This window comes from Rhinolophus hipposideros (assembly GCF_964194185.1).
Source record: "Rhinolophus hipposideros genome assembly, chromosome: 7".
NCBI classification, from domain to species: domain Eukaryota; kingdom Metazoa; phylum Chordata; class Mammalia; order Chiroptera; family Rhinolophidae; genus Rhinolophus; species Rhinolophus hipposideros.
The window spans coordinates 1,231,360-1,248,548 of record NC_138053.1 but is presented as its reverse complement, the minus strand read 5'-3'; the positions used below and the strand labels follow the sequence as shown (position 1 = coordinate 1,248,548).

The following is a 17,189-nucleotide window of genomic DNA, read 5'->3' as shown; positions in this document are numbered from 1 at the left end:
TTTCCCCCACTTCTGGAACCGTGTTAGAGCGAAACCATGTTATAGAAGTGCTGTGTTATACCGGGGTTACCTGTATAATATTGTGTCAACTGTAATTGAAAAATTTTTAAAAAATTTAATAAAAACAAGAGCTAAACCAGTGTCCCGTTCATTTTGCTCTTGACACCCGGGGTCCCTGAAGGAAGCCTCCTTTCCCACGTGATCATGCTGCATGGCACATCTGTATGGTTAGACCCAGGACTGCACGAGTCCTGGGTCATCCCACCAGTGTCAGCCAGGGGGTCCTCTCTCACCTGCTATGTTACCCTCCAGTCACTGTCCCATGAGTAGAGGGCCCTTCTATCCCGGGTAGGCACTGAGGACGCACCTATCTCCTTAATTCTCAGGGCTACTTAAGACCTACATGTCTAAGGAAGTTGTTTTAGTACTTCTTCTAGAGTATTTGCTTTTCAAATCTTACAGGCGAGGCAGGTGAAGCCCTGAGCCTCTGAGGTGGGATGTCCCGTGGGGGGCTCTACTACTGAACATTCATCAGGAGCTCAGAAAAGGGCCCTGGATTTGCATCCTGGCTCAGCAGCTATGGGCCTTCGGGGAAATTAGACATCCTGGAGCTTCGGTTTCCGACTTGTAAGGTGTTACTGCTATGTGATGTGTGAGCCGTGATTAGGTCACAGAATACACTTGGCACAGATGATGCAGTGTTTGTGTTTAAAAGTGAGAATAATCAGAGATTGAAGGAGAGCAGTGGAGGGTGGCATAGCTACCCAGCACTTCAGAACTCACCTTTCTGGGTTAATCCATGATGTGACTCCTAGGGCATCTTGATGACAACATTCATTAACCAGGAAGGTGTCAAACTCCACTTTCAGAGGAAAAGCATTTTATACCCCCAAGGAAGAGTCTAACCACTGAGGCTTACATAAGCTTAGAGCCACTATCTCCCCTGGAAAGAAGTGGGTATCTGACAGGAGGGATTTCTGTTGGAACTATTGCCATGGGTGTGGGCCACACAAGTGACTACACCTGTGCCATCTTCTGCCCCCAGAGACCTCTCAACATGAGGGCAGAGCGGTCTGCCTGGGCGAGGCGGGCATACTTCTACCTGACGGGGCAAAGCTGAGGCTAGGTAAGCACAGAAGGACCTTCGTGGGGCCTGTCTGCCTTTACTTCAAGTCAGGCCAGATGTTCAGCTGCCAATCTCAGGGAAGAGCATGGCATTTGTAATAGTGTGGCATCCCCCAAAATACCATATTTTAAGAAAAAATCAAGACATATTTGCTGGCCAAGTGGTGGGCCAAGGAAGGATGAGTAATTCTCCAAAAGAAAGGCACAGCACTCAGGTTCTCGATGTTCACTTTAATGCCACGTGAGGGAGCTGAGGCTCTACGCACCAAAGTGCACACAGACAGGTAAGGAGCGAGCAGGAATATCATTCTGTGTACATAACCCACAGCCATACAGACGCTGAGCTCCCTCCCACACTCCAGAGGCAATTGCCTACTCCTACACCCAGTCTTTGTTCCCACCTCCTCCAGCCCCTCACCAACCCACCCTCCCCCAATTAACATATGTATACATACATGTTTCTTCCAGAACTCCAAAAAGTGCCTCCCCCACCCCAGCTCCCAATACTCAGGCTTCTGATGAATAAAGCCCCTTCTTTTAAGGATCATGAGGCGGGCACCGCCTTTATGAAAGAGTTCCAACAAAATGGTACCCAAGAAAGCTTAATCACTTATATCACAATTAAATATAGACAGAAGGTATGCAGAAGGATGATGTCTGAAATTCTACCTGGGATCAAAATGCTCAGTGTGCGTAGTTTGTGCTCTGTTGTTATTGTAGACCCTAACGTCTTCAGGGTCTGGCTTACGCCCAGATCACACACTGAGGTTCACCCCACTTTGTGGTTTGCAAATGTCAATTTCCTAGTCCTCCAATGAGCAACCCAGACCAGAAAGACTGTTACAGCTGATCAACCTGAGGCACAGGCGCAGACAGCTCTCAGAATATCCTAAGCTCCAGGAAGAAAGGATAGAAGCTTTAGGGCACAACTAACTGCCTTCCAAATGATAAGCACTGGATAGCCCGAGGTAGAATAAGGATGGTGGTGATTTCTCTTTCTTCCTCCACCTGGGATGGTGTGATGTGTTTCACTGGAATTTTGTTTCAGCCTTTTTTGTTGCCATTAAGTTTTTCATTTTCGTTGAATTTTGTTGGGGCTAGTATTGCACCATACAGTCCTATCTCCTAAAACTTTCACCTTCCCAACCAGTGAGCATGGCACCTGGGAGAAAAGGTGCCCAAAGTTAGGAGGGAAGCTCCAAAGGCAGGCACTCTGATCCATCGATAACCACTGGCCTGTCACATGGCAGGATGAAGCTAGTCCCTTGTCAGGATGAGAGGCATTCACTGGCATTATGCACAAGAATTCGGTGAAAATATACTACCTTTCTATCGGGGAGAAAGTCATCCTTCGCAACCTTCCTTCCTGAGCCAACCCTTCTTATGCTCTGAGCCTGGCCCTTTAAGAGTTAAAAAGGGGTCCAACTGGGGGAAGTCACTTCCTCAGAGATGACTTTTATGTGGAGGCCATTATCACAAACCACCACATCTAAAAGCACTTTTCAGACTGGCCTTGGCTTCTCATCAGAGAATGGCCAAAATAGGCCATGGATTCTTGCACTCCATTTAGAAAGAGCTCTAAGTTGGACGCCAGTGTCCCCGCTTCTCTTCCTGGTCTACTGGCTCACAATGGCACAGAGCATACCACCCTGAGGACATCACAGAGGGACAGAGAAAGCAGGTGTCCCTAACAAGAGGCATAGGAACAGCATCTCTGTAGCCCCAAGCAAGTCCCCAGGGCCGGTTTTTGAGCAAACCAGCCACTCCTGTCTGACATGTATGGCCTCTAAATAGTAAGTACTGTGACGCTCAACACCAGGGTGGGTAAGACAAGGGGCCAAGGCCGGACCACTGAGCACGGGGCTTAATTCTCAGCTCCCCACTCACACTGACTTCCTCCTGAACGGCTTGTCAAAAACATGAATTTGTATGAGGCAGTAACACCAATCAGAGCAACTAAACAAAAGACTTGACTGTCAGAACAAGGCGAGAGCCATGCTGCTGGGCTAAGCTCTAAGCAGAGATCTCAGCTCCAGAAAAGTGACATCTATTTGTGGGTGAGCACAACAGACAGAACATGTACCTGGGAACCAGGACGACTGACTACACTTTCATGTCTCAGTCTGCATCTCTGCTCCACATTCTAAGAGTGTAGAACTGTGCCCTGCAATCTGTTCTCACACAAGGGCCAGGAGGTTACTGCCCCATCAAAGAATTCAGCCGAGGTCTCAGGGTTGGGCCTTCTCTTCCTCAGGAGGCAGACATTTTCAGCGCCCCCCTTGCCCTATCTTACCAACCTGCTCTTGGACGACAGACCAGTGAGGCTGTCCTCAGCAGCTTTTCACATATGAAGCATCTCCTTACAAGAACACCCAGGAACAGTGAAGTGTAATCAGGATTACTGCAGCTCAGAAATGTTGCGCTCCAATTAGTGGTGGTGCTTCCTTTAGGAGAGGCACGTCTATACCCTGACTAGCCGCCCCTGGTTGCAGACAGAGCAAGAAGGAAATGCAAGGGGAGCAGAACTGTGCAGATGGTTTTCTCTCTGAACTGTGGAGAGGTTTGCTGCTGTTTTCCTGCAGCTCCTGGGGTATCCATGCCTCTCACCAGCCCTGTCTTTACTTCCCCAGAATAAACACTCTCCTAGAAGGGGAATGTTAGTGGGATAAAACAACAAGCTTTTAAAAAGTAGGGGGTCCCACCCAAGGAGGTTCACCACACACTGGATCCTGACACACGAAATGGCAGCCAAGGAGGTATTCTGAGTCTCTAGAAAGGGTATTACATCTCGAAGATAACAGATCTAGGCATTGTGCCTACTGGACTTAGGGACTCTTCAAAAGGCACCTCTGAAATTAGCCTTCCAGCCCTGTGAGCAGGTAACCCTTCACGCGAGGAAGGTTGGTAGAGATAGGAGAAGCCAAGGCCCATGCAGGGCTGTAAACACTGTGCTTTTCTAAGGCCAACCTGGTGCATAGTTTTGGCAACTATGGTTATATTGCCAAAAGGTGATGTACAGTATGTTCTGGGAGGAAGAGTCTTTCCACATCCTGAAACAAAGCATGGGGCTATTCTTGGGGGAAAAGGAAAGATGCTCATTCTTCAGCCAAGGGCTGTGGGTGGTTACTTGGGTAAATTCTGCATGGTGTTCTGTGTTCATACCTATACACTGAGCACAAGAAAGCAATACCTGAACAGGTATGAGGACATGATTATGTCTATATTCGTTGGTGATATGGCTCTAAAAAGGGCAGAAACTCTCTTACAAGGTCAAAAAGTGACAAAACCTTTCTGGACTTCCTGGTCAAGCCCTAGCTAGCCAGACCCCGTCAGCCTCAGGCAAAGACTCCGGTGCCTGGAGGAAAGGCCAGGTGAGTGCAGGCACCAAGTCCCCGTGGGCCAAAGCCCATGCCTGACCCCAAGGTGCAGCCTGGGAGACCAGAGCTGCAGCTCCGTCCACTTGGCACTTTGCCTCTGCACTTGGTCCTCACCTCAGCAGGTTCTAGGGCAGTCAGACCCCCCTTCCAGGGATCTCACTCCCAGAGCCACTAGGAGAATGGACATCGTCCCTAAAGGGACTCTGTTCCTACCAGGACTACTCACCACCATGTGATCTTGAACTCATAGATGGGGCGCTTGCAGTAGTAGTGGTTGACGAGGTGCTTGTCACACACCCCAATGCACTGGTGGTCCACGACGAGGCCCTGAGCTGAGAGGTCCGTGACCAGGCAGTGCAGCAGGTCGTACACGTCGGCCACAGCCTCCCAGGGCCCAAAGGACACGTCCACTTCACAGTGGTGCTCAAAAAGCTGCCCATCACTGTCGCTCCGCTCGAAGCGCAGGGAGTTGAGGAGTGGACACTCGTAGGGGGTGATGGGCATCTCCTCCTTGAAGACACAGACCTTGAGCTTGGCAAAGCGTGCCTTCCGCTGCACTGCGCGGAGCCGGGCAATCTCCACAATCCGCTCCAAATGGTCTACAGGGGTGAGCACGCCCCCGTCACTGGGAGGGGTGAGAACACCCCCCCACACCCACCCACCCTACTTCCCGTCACTGGGAAAGGTGAGAGTGCCCCCCATCACTGGGGTGAGCGCACCTCCATCACTGGGAGGGGTGAGAGTACCCCCATCAGTGGGAAAGGTGAGAGCGCCCCCGTCACTGGGAGAGGGGAGAGTGCCCACTCACTAGGGGGTGAGCGCCCCCCATCACTGGGAGGTGTGGGGGGCAGGGCGAGGCAGTGGGAGGGCACGGAGAGAACCCAGTGACCACTGGAGCCAGAGGGAAGGGGCAGAGTACAGGGGGAAGGGAAATGCAGGGTACAGACTTAAACAAGGTTTATGGATCTCCAGAGCAAAAGAAACCAGAGGGATGGGATGAGGACGGTCCTTTTGAAATGTGACTTGATGATTGTCAAAGGCAGGCCCTCCTTATCCTATATTTTCTCAGTGGGACCAAGATGGGGGACAGACGGGACAGAGATTCTCTCCCACCCTAAGGAGCATACATGAACCCTGGACCCAGAATCTGTTTCGGGGGAGAGGAGGCACTGACAGATGCCTTGCATACCTCACTGCCCCCACCCCCATCCGCCGGCCACCCAGGGCCCGGGCAGCCGGCCCCTCACCTCTGTAATAGGGCATGAGTCCCAGGAACGCCTGACGCACTCTCTCCCCCTTCAGCGGCTGCATGTCCTCCAGCCGCTCCAGCAGGGGCCCAATGGCATAGTACTGGGCCTCTCGGTACACAGCCCGCACACGTTCCCTGGGCGGCAGGTCCCCAGAGCGCAGGAAATTCAGCACGTCTCTGAGCAGGAAGGAAAAGAGGTGGTGAGGAGGGGCTACTGCACCAGGCAGTGTCACACAGCGTTTAGAGCACAGAATCTGGAACCAGACCGCCAGCTGTGTCACCTTGAGTAAGTGAACTTAACCTTTCTGTGCCTCGATTTTCTCATCTGTAAAATAGGGCAAATAAGAAAACTACTCAATAATGTTATGAGAGGATTAAATGAGTTAGTATATAAAAAGTGCTTAGAAAATAACCTGGCCCAAAGTAAGCCCTAAATAAATGTTAGTAGTTGTTATTATCAGTATCACTATAATAACAATTATTATTAGAATAATATTAGATATTGTTATTATTAGGTACATACAGGAATAATGGAACTTTACCAGCCTCTTTATAAATATTTTAATTGTGGTATAATTAATATTCAATAAATGTATAAATCTTAATTGCACCATTCAATTACTTTTTAAGTATGAATATATCCATACAACCACTGCCTAGCTCAAGAAATAGAACACTTCCATCTTCATTTTTTTTTTTTTTTAAAGATTTTATTGGGGAAGGGGAACAGGACTTTATTGAGGAACAGTGCATACTTCCAGGACTTTTTTTCTTAGTTGTGGAGGGTGCCGTTCAGCTTCAAGTTGTTGTCCTTTCAGTCTTAGTTGTAGAGGGCGCAGCTCAGCTCCAGGTCCAGTTGCCATTGTTAGTTGCAGGGGGCACTGCCCACCATCCCTTGTGGGAGTCAGGAAGTCGAACAGACAACTTGTGGTTGAGAGCCCACTGGCCCATGTTAGGAGCACGAAGCTCCAATTGCCTGAGCCACCGGGCCGGCCTCCACTTCCATCTTCTTAACGCTTGCTTGTGTCTCTTTTCAGTCAATCCTGCAGAAGCAACCACTCTGCCTCTAGTTCTGTCACCAAAGATTCTTTTTGCCTCTTCTTCATATAAGATAGAGTCATAAAAGTAGAGATTCATATAAGTAGAGTCATACGGTATATTCTCTTTTGTGCCTGGCCTCTTTCCCTCAACCTCAGGTTTCTGAGATGTACTCACTCATATGTTGTGTGTAACAGTGGTTTGTTGCTTTTTATTGCTAAGTAGCATCAAACTATATGGATGTACCTCCTCCTGTAAGTTATTTTACCCATTCTCCCATTGCTGGGCATCTGAGTATCAGTTTCCAGTTTGAGATTTGTAGGAGGTAAAGCTGTGATGAACATTCCTGTAAAGGACTTCTTGTTAATACATGCACCAGTTTCTCTTGGGTAGACACTGAAGTAGAATTGTTCACTCACAGTGCATGTTTAACAAAGTGGTTGTAGCAATTTACATTCCCAGTAGCAATGTATCCAGCTTCTATATCCTTGCCACTAATATTCTTCTGTAGCTATACGGAAATCAAATGCCTACCCCTAACATGTAAACAAACTGGTTCCAGGAGTAAATGAAATCACATATTGCATTTTCTTAAAATAAAAATTCAGTTCTTGTCATTCTCTTTTCAGATTCTTTAGTGCTAAGAGTAATCAGATCCATCATTAGTAGATGTGGGAAGGGCTTTTCTGTAAGGATCTGTGAGTAAACCCCAAGATCAAGCTGTTACTTGATCGTAATGCAATACCAGCTAACAATCACTGTTAATCTGCGCCAGCCACCATTTGTATGTTATTCCACTGAATCCTTTCAATGACATTATGGAATCAGTGCTATCTTATGTCCATTTTATAAATGAGGAAAAAGTGGGGCTCAAAGAGGTTAAGGAACACACTTGCTCAAGGAGCCACAGCTAGCCAGAGGCTCGATGCAGACACAGTTGGCTCTGAGCCCACAGCACACCCACAGTGGTCCAGACTTTAGTCCAAAGACACCCTGCCTTGATTAAGTGGGAAACTGCCTCCATGGTGGGTGCAGGGGGTACATGAGCTACCAACAGAGACGATTACCCCACCAAATGCCCTAAACTCCTATTTTACTTTCTCTGAGTCTTTTAACAACTTAAACTGCTGCTGCTGAATCATAGGCCACTGGAGCCCAGCAGTCTGAGGATAAATTCCATAATATCCTGCTTTCTGCCACACCCTCCCCTGGCTCTGCCACTTTCCAGGTGTGGTGACCTGAGCATGGGCACATTAGCCTGCAACCAAACCCTATTCTCCCTCCCCACAACCCTTTTCCAAACTGGTCCTCTAGGATCTTAAGCAAATGTTCTCAAGGTCTGAAAAACATAACCCCAAGAGAAGACCCAGCTAAGAGTGCTGACACAGCTGCCAGCTGGGGCCAGCACTTTCCTCCCCGAAACAGCCTGTAAACAAAAACCTTTTTATAGCTCTGCAGTGATGTGAAGCTTTGTTTTCTCAGCATTGGAGGCAGCTGACAGCCCAATAGGGAAACTCAGATGCTTCAAAGCAAATTATTTGACCAGAAGTTCCTTTCTGCGAATAAAAATGACCCTTCTCCCAATGTGCAAAATCCTACTTGGCGGCCATCTTTGTTCAAGGTCAAGGGCCATCTAAGTTCTTTAGTCATTTCCAAAGTTAGACTGAAGGGGAAAAGAACTTCAGCCATATACTCTGAGAGGACCTCACCAAGGGTCACACCAAAGCTCTCTATTTAATCCACATGACAGGCCTGCGAGGCAGCTATAATTATTTTTCATTTTGCAAACAAGGAACCTGAAATTAAAAAGTCTTTATATTGCTTACGTGTAAGGCTATCAGAAATCCTTTCTTGGGAAGGGGTATCTATGTTTTGAGGTTGTTTTTCCATGTTTTAGTGTTAAAATAACAGTACTTATTCAAGGTTGTTTTGTTTTTTAAGACTTTTCTTGGCAACATTAAAGGATGGTAACCCCATGTGCCTGTCCCTTACCTTTTCTTACACCATGCTCCCTTCCTAACTGCAATGTTGAGCCCCAGAATCTGACCTGAGGGCATTCACCGAGCAGGCGTTTTGGAACTTCCTCACCCCTAGGTGGAATCACACCTATTCCTTTCCACATGAATGACAACGTCACCATCTTAAACTACATAGGACAGAAGCAATTTCATCCCATCCAGCCAGTATGTGTTACCTGGCGTTTCTTTAACTGTCCTGTCCCTCTGGGAAAGAATTAAGAATTTTGATCTAATTCAATATACACGTTTATTAAATTCTGTGAGTATGCTATCTCCTCTTCTAGATACTATGGAAGATATGAAAACCCAGATCCTCGCCCAGGCCACTCACTTGCTAGGACTACAAAGCTGATAGTAGAGGGAGAGGGAGAAACATACCCAAAGTGCGTGCCGTCCCGATCAATGAAGTACCGGCCCTCAGCATCGGTGGGGATGTAATGGCGCCCGCTGAACATGGCAGCCAGCATGGTGTCTTCGTAGCGCCTCAAGGTAGACAGTCGTGTGGTGAAGTAAGCCCCTCCAATGTTAAGGGGGACAACCTCAGGAAACTGGAAAGAAACAGCTACGTGTTCAGCCAGGGAAGGGAATGAGAGCCGGGCAGCTCCATCTGCAGTCTATTTGGGTCTGATTCACTTAGACACCATTCACTTAGTCACCCAAAGCCAAAACCCAAGAGGGTTTCTGAACACTCTTCTCTCTCCTTCCTTTCACCACACTCACTAGTGGCCAAGACCTATCCATCGCCCTCCTCCTCTATCTCTGCTCTAGAGTTCAAAGCCTTCACTGTTCCCCTTCTATTTCCCGAATTTACCATTTGTGTGCCCTTACTCATGCAGTCTTCTCTGTCCAAAACGCTCTTACCACTTTCCTTTGTCCATCTAGCAAATTTAAGTGCCCAAATGGTTGTTCACTGCATAGAGGCACTTGGATGAGTGATCTGCTAGCCCAGATGTGTGCCCTTTCTCTAATTCACACCAAGGCACCATATAGGTTAGCAGTATCCAGTCATCCTAAGAGCTTCTATTCAAGTTCCCCTACTCTGTGAGCATTTCCACTGTATTGTCCCTTGCCAGTCCCCAAGACAGAGTTAACTAAACTCTCCCTCCATTGTGCCTTCACTGTATGCCACATCTCCTCTATTATAGTGCCTAGAACAACACATTGGCAATTATTTCTCTGTCAGCCCACCCTGCTAGACCCCAAGCTTCCTGATGGCAGGGACAACATCTTGTTCACCAATCATGAGGCCACACACAGAAAGGCTTATGGATGTTTGATGAATAATTCCTTCTTAATCTGTAGAATGAGATCAGTCCCCAGTCCAGGTGAGGTTCTGGAGGCAGGATGCAGAATAGGGACTGATGGAATAGATTTGCCCTGAGAAGCTCTAGGGTCTCTCTAAAATGCTCAGGACCTTTTCTTTCTTTTCTTCCTTCCCTCCTTCCTTTCTTATATCTTTCACTCCTTGTGATTTGGAAAGAAACGAGGCCAGTTCTCTCTAGTTTCCAACCGTCCTCCTCCAAGTTAACAAAGTATTGGCGCAGTGCATGCTTTTCAATGTTACATCTCTCTGGCTCCATGAAAGTCTGTTAGCTCCTCCTTCCTAGTCTCTGTCTTCAGTGCCCAGCAATGCCCCACCTTCCCTCCTCTTTTTCCTTTTCTTGAGGGTCCTTTCAGGTGTTAATATGAGACTGTCATACCCAGTAAGACCAGTGGAAGCCACGGAGCACCGCAGCACAGCAGCGAGTGAGGGAAAGCCAGGGAGTTGTCAGGTGAATGTGGACACATCTATCAGTTGGTGCTTCTTATCTGCACACAGTCCCTTACTCCACTCTCTGGGCAGCTGGAGACTGGGTTTAGGCAACCACCAGAGCCTCCTCCTGGATTTTCTAGAAGACACTATCATCTCTTGGGGCTCCAAGGTCCCCTTCCCACAGTCTATCCTCCTTCCTCTAGTTGGTAAGGGTGGGGCACAGGCACGGGAGTAAATCGACCTTGTAGGCAGTGAGTACTGGAAGGAGGGGGTTGGGGGCCAGGTGACCTCTGGAGCGAGGAAAACCCACCTGGTGCATTTTAGGAGGGGCGGGCAGGTGAGTACAGCGGCTCGGCCACCGCCCTCAGCCTGACCGAGCAACCCGAGCGTAGCTTACATCCCGAAGGTCAGCTCCACCCAGTATCTGCTTCTCCCTCTGCGCCCCTTCCCCCCGTCCCCGCCTCCCTCCAAGTCCAGGTACCTCCTGGGGCAGCAGGGCCAGCGCGTGCCCCGCTTGTGTGGCCGTCGGGGTGGCCGGCTCCAGAAAGTCGTCTTCGGCGTCGGAGCTGGACATGGCACCGTCCGGGCGACGGCTGTCTGGCTCGCGCCCCGTGACTACCACCATCCCTTTGGCTCTGGGCAGTGGGCGCGGCTTGGGGCAGGCGGGCAGCGGACCCGGCACTAGCGCGGAGCAACGCCTGGCATGGCGCAACGCGGCCGGCTGGCGGGACCGAGGGGCCGAGGGGGCAGCGCGCGCGGGCCTGGGGGAGGCCGCTCTCAGCCGACAGAGCCGCTACTCGGCCACCGCGCAGACCGCCGGGCCGCCGGCCTGACCCGGTCGCCTCCCGCTATTGGCTGAGTCCCTGCTTGCTCCGCCCCTGACTGGCAGGAAGCTCGCCCAGTCCTGGAGCAGGCAGCGCGTCAGCCTGCGCCTGAGTGGCCGCTGGAACCGGCCGGCTTGTCTGCCTTGCTCTGATTGGCCCTCTGGCCAGCGGACGCTCCCTCTCCTCCCGCTAACCACTGGTCCCGCGGTCTGTACCGGCGCGCGCGGCCACCTCTTCCGAACGCGGACTCCTGGTTGGCTCTGCGGGTGGCTCCGGCATCGGGGGCGACACCTAGTGATTGAGAGGCGGGAGGGCTCATGACCTAGTCGTTCGTCAGTCTTCAGGCTTGCGGGTCCTGCGCTGCCTCGGGCGTCGAAGGCCTGGGAAATCCGGGGTGGGGGTGCGTGGGTGACTTCAATGGAGGTGGAGGGGAGAACGGCTGAGGTCACCGAGGTTATAAGAGAGGAGGGGCAGGATTGCGACATGGGCTACCCCTCTTTAAGCAACGAGGGCAAAACCTGGGTTTCCAGTCCTTCCCGATCACAGGAATCTGAAAAAGAAAACTCAAAATAGGGGCAGTTGAGTTCAATTAAGAATGACAGTGATTCTCCACCTTCTCCATGCCAGTTCCTCCGCTGGGTACCTGGGCACACGGATGGAGACAGGCCCTACCCAAAAGAGCTCAGGCTGGTGAGGCGGAGTCCAGCCTATCCCACACATCTGTCTGCAGCCTGGGATGCTGTGTCCACAGGTATGCCTGGGTCTGCCCAGAGACTCTCCTAGGAATCAAGGTTTCAGCTCTCTCAAAGCGTTTCACACCCAGTTTCTCATTTGATTCTCACATTGTTGTGACAGAAAAGGAAAATGAGGCCTAGAGGATTGGAACAGTTTCCAGGAAGTTAACAATGAGTTAGAGGCAGAGCACTTCCTCTGTTGGACCAATCCCATTCCCAGCTGTAGTGGTCTCCTAGATTAGGGTTTTCTCAAACTATAGTTGTGTCAGAATCACTGGAGGGGGACCTTGTTAAAATACAGATTCCCCATCCCTCCTCCAAAGAATCTGGTTTGGTAAGTCTGGAGTGAATCCCTTGAATTTGCATTCCTAACAAACTCCTAAGTAATTCTGATGCTGCAGGTCCTTATACCACATTTTGAGCAGCACTGCTCTAAAGAAGGCCCCCAGAGGCCTATCATTACCTGTTCCAGCCTTTCTCAAAAATATATATAGCAAGATGTCCTTTCCATCCTAGGACAATTAGTGTGTTTCAGCTGTAACAGAAACCTCAACCAAAAGTGGCTTAAATAATAAAAATACTTTTTATTATCTTACATAACAAGAAGTCTCAGTTAGATCCTGGATTGGCTCATTAAATAAGGAGTTACCTGGACCCATTAAGTAAGGAGTTACCTGGACCAGATTCCTTCCATTTGTTTACTCTGCCAGACAGCCTCTCCTACCCTACGAATCCATATGAGAAAACCACAGAACTAGGGCCTATCAGGGAGACATTCCCACACTTTAAAGCCAGGCTGTATACAGAAAATGGGAAGGGATTCCAAAGGCTTGGGAAGTAGGAAAATCTAAACTTAATGTATAATTAGTTTTATGTTGCTGAAATTGTTGGAGTTTTCATCTTACATTTCTACTGAGAATTCCCTTTAGGAATGTAGTTCCCCAGTTGGTTGTGTTTACACAGTGGGGAGAAATCCAAGGTCAGCAGCCTGGAATGAGGACTTGCTGAGTAAGTAGGAAGCGGCTAGAGCAGGCTTTCTGGGAAAGCAGGGAAGTTTGCAGGCAGCTGCTATCCCCACCCCAGTGGAATGACTTCCAGGCCAGTTCACATTAGGCCTGCAGGGAGAGTCAATGAAACTTTGAGGGAGGGACGCCCATGCAGAGTAGGAGCTGCTCTCAGAACACAGGAAGTTATAGCCCTGGGATTACTTCTCCAAGAGTCAACCAAATAAATAATTCTATAGGCATCAAGCACTGAGGTTAGTAAACTGGATTCTATTTTCTATGCCTCCCCAAAGAAAAGAACTTTTGAATGCGGACAAATCTCCAAAGTGCTGATTCAGCTCCTGAATTTTCTCTCCTGATTCTAATTTACTGAATAAATAATTTAACTTTAGGAAATGAAAAAAGGAACAAAAGCACATGTCTTCTTTTCTACATTACCTTCTTTTAGTTTTCATTTTTATTTAAATATTTGAGACATATAAACAACTATAGGTATAATAAATTAAAACTCATGTATTCAGAAACTGGGGAGACTTCTGGTCAAAATGGCAGAATTTGGCAGACTTCTGGTCAAAATGGCAGATAAACGCTGTGCACACCTCCTCCCATGACCACATCAAAATTATAACTAAACCACAGAACAACCATCATTGAGAATTGTCTGAAGACTAGCTGAACAGAGGTCCTATAACTAAAGATATACAGAAAAAGTCAAGATTAGTAGGAGGAATGGAGAGAAAGAACAGGCAGGCCACACGCCTACTGTGTGGAGGTTAAGAAATGGGAGGGACATCTCAGCTGCGCAGGTACCCCTTGAGGAGCAAGGGGTTCTAGCCCCATACTGGGCACCCCAGCCCAGAGTTCCAGTGCTGGGAAGAGAAGTCCCTACAACTTCTGACTGAAAACCAGCAGAGATTGTGGCTGAGTGAGACAGAGGGCAGCTGGAGACCCAGGAGCTCCTCTTAAAGGGTCCGCATACAGATTTACTTGCTGATGGACTTACTTACTCTGAGCTCTAGCACTGGGCAGCAGCTCAAAAAATGCCAGGGGCATATGGGGAGAAACTGAGTTGTCTGGCTTCAGGGCAATGGCTGGAGGGGCAGCTTTCTCCCCGACAGAAGTGCTGGTAGACACCACTGTTCCTTTGTTGAACCCTCCCGACACCCAGTGTGCAGGTGCAGGCAAGTGCCAGGTCAGAGTCTTCCTCGACCTAGCTGACACCATTCATTCTGCACTTTTGATTCCCTGAGATACCACCTCACCCAACTTGTGAGCTCACCCAAGCGCTTCCAGCCGGTTTTCCATACAAATGGCCTGTGTCAGCTCATGCTGCAGACTTTCCTAAAATCTCTGAGTGTTTGTATACCTGAAAACACTCAAATAGCATCTGAACTTGGTGTATCCCATACCTCTTGTTAAGCAGCTTCAAGCCTAGAATTAGTGGCAGCGGCACCCCATTCACAGCTTAGCTTCTCCCGGGCACCTCCAAGCTCAGTACAAATGACAAACATCTGGAAATCACTTTGTAGTTTACACCACATCGACCTGTCCTAGGCACAGGCAGCAGCTGACCATGGTCTATACCAGAGCCCTTCCCAAGAGGCTCCAGAACCAACACACCTGGTGGCTAGCTTCAGACCACACCAGAGCACCACTGAACCAGCTCCACAAACAACACACCTAAAGGGCAGGCTTGGCAGGTGCCAGAGACCCACTAAAGTAAATCCCACTCTGTGGGGTCAGCCCCTGCACAACAGCACTCCCACTGTAGTCACAACTAGTCCTCACAGCCAATCAGCCTGAGGGTCAATCTCTCCTACTGACATGCAAATACCAAGGCTCAACTACAACAGGAGGGCACACACAACGCACACAAGGGACACACACCTTGCTCAGGTGACCAGGGAGACTGCACTACTGGGCCACATAGGACACCTACTACATAAAGTCACCCTACCAACACTGAGACTAGCCGATCCACCTAATGCATAGAAACAAACACGGGATCAGCCAAAATGAGGAGACAAAGGAACATGTCCCTAATGAAAGAACAGATCAATATTCTAGAAAAAGAACTAAACAAAATGGAGACAAGCAATCTGTCAGATGCAGAGTTCAAAACACTGGCTCTAAGGATTCTCAATGATCTCAGGGAGAACTTTCACAAAGAGATAGAAAACATAAAAATGGAGATAGAAAATAGAAAACAACCAGTCAGAAATGAGGAATACAATAACTGAAACAAAGAATAGATTAGAGGGAATGAATAATAGATTAGAGAAGCAGTGGATCAATTCAGCAATTTGGAAGATAAAGTAGCAGAAAACAATCAGAAAAAAACATTCAAGGGTGCTTCTGGGACAACATCAAGTGTACCAACATTCGTATAGAGGTACCAGAAGGAGAAGAGAGAAAGCAAGAAACTGAAAACCTATCTGAAGAAATAATGACAGAAAACTTCCCTAATCTGGTGAAGGAAATAGATACACAAGCCCAGGAAGTGTAGAGAGTCCCAAACAAGATAAACCCAAAGGGGCCCACAGCAAGACACATCATAATTAAAATGCCAAAGGTTAAAGACAAAGAATCTTAAAGGCAGCAAGAGAAAAGCAGTGAGTTACCTACAAAGGAGCTCCCATGAGACTGCCAGCTGATTTCTCAATAGACACTTTGCAGGCCAGAAGGGATTGGTATGGAAATTTCAAAGTGATGAATAGCAAGGACATACAACCAAGATTACTCTAACCAGCAAAGGTATCATTTTAGAATCAAAGGACAGATAAAGAGCTTCCCAGACAAGAAAAAGCTAAAGGAGTTCATCACCATCAAACCAGTATTACAAGGAATCTTAGAGGGACTTCTTGAAGGAGGAGGAGGAGAAGGATGAGGAAAAGGAGAAGAAGGAGAAGGAGAAAGAGAAGGAGAACAAAAGATAAAAAATATGAATAATACAATGGCAATAACTACATACCTATCAATACTTTAAATGTAAATGGATTAAATGCTCCAATCAAAAGACATAGGGTAGCTGAATTGGATAAGAAAATAAGACCCATGCACCCATACATATGCAGCCCACAAGAGACACATTTCAGATCGAAAGACACATACAAACTAAAAGTAAAAGGATAGAAAAAGAGATTTCATGCAAATGGGAAAAACAACAACCAAAAAGGCTGGGATAGCAATATTTATACCAAACAAAATAGACTTTAAAACAGAGTCTATAACAAGAGACAAAGGAGGACCCAGCAATTCCACTTTGGAGTATTTATCCAAAGAAACACAAAACACTAATTTGAACAGACATGTGTACCCATATGTTCATTGCATCATTGTTAACAATGGCCAAGATATGGAGGCAGCCTTGGTGTTCATCAGTAAACGAAGGGATTAAGAAGATGTACATATAGAGGGTGTGAAAAAAATGTATACACATTTTAAGAAAGAAAAATCTATATTAAAATTATGCTGATGGTAACCACTTTGAGCACCTCTTGTAAGTGCAGGAGTCAAATGTGACTTGTATTCATCTTTTGTTATTGGTATATGTTGAATATTACAATTTTAATACAGGTTTTTCCTTTCTTAAAAATGTGTATACTTTTTTAGGCACACTCTGAATATACAGTGGAATATTATTCAGCCATAAAAATAGTGAAATATTGCCATTTGTGACATCATGGATGGACCTAGAGGGTATTAGGCTAAGTGAAATAAGTCAGAGAAAGACAAATAACATATGATTTCACTTATATATGGAGTTTGAAACAACAAAATAAACAAAGAAAACAGAAACAAACTCATAGATACACAGAACACTTTGATGCTTGCCAGATGGGAGGAAGGTTGTGGGGATGGATGAAAAAAGGGAAGGGATTAAGATGTGAAAATTGCCAGTTATAAAAACAGTCATTGGGATGTAAAGTACAGCATAAGGAATATAGTCAATAATATTGTAATAACTATGTATGGTGTCAGATGGGTACGAGACTTATTGGGCTGATCACTTCTTAAGTTACATAAATGTCTAATCACTATGTTGTACACATGAAACTAATATAATA

At 47.5% G+C, this 17,189-nt stretch overlaps 1 protein-coding gene across 1 annotated transcript; it reads right to left on the bottom strand.

The window, feature by feature from the left end:
• Nucleotides 1-1,564: 1,564 nt before the first annotated feature.
• KCTD7 (potassium channel tetramerization domain containing 7) lies at nucleotides 1,565-11,396 on the bottom strand. The gene is made up of 5 exons (XM_081053051.1): nucleotides 11,042-11,396; nucleotides 9,186-9,355; nucleotides 5,750-5,928; nucleotides 4,729-5,101; nucleotides 1,565-2,287 (listed from the first exon to the last, which is right to left on the bottom strand). The coding sequence occupies exons 1-5, from the start codon at nucleotides 11,183-11,185 to the stop codon at nucleotides 2,260-2,262; spliced, it is 894 nt and encodes a 297-aa protein (XP_080909177.1). The 5' UTR covers nucleotides 11,186-11,396; the 3' UTR covers nucleotides 1,565-2,259.
• Nucleotides 11,397-17,189: the final 5,793 nt, after the last annotated feature.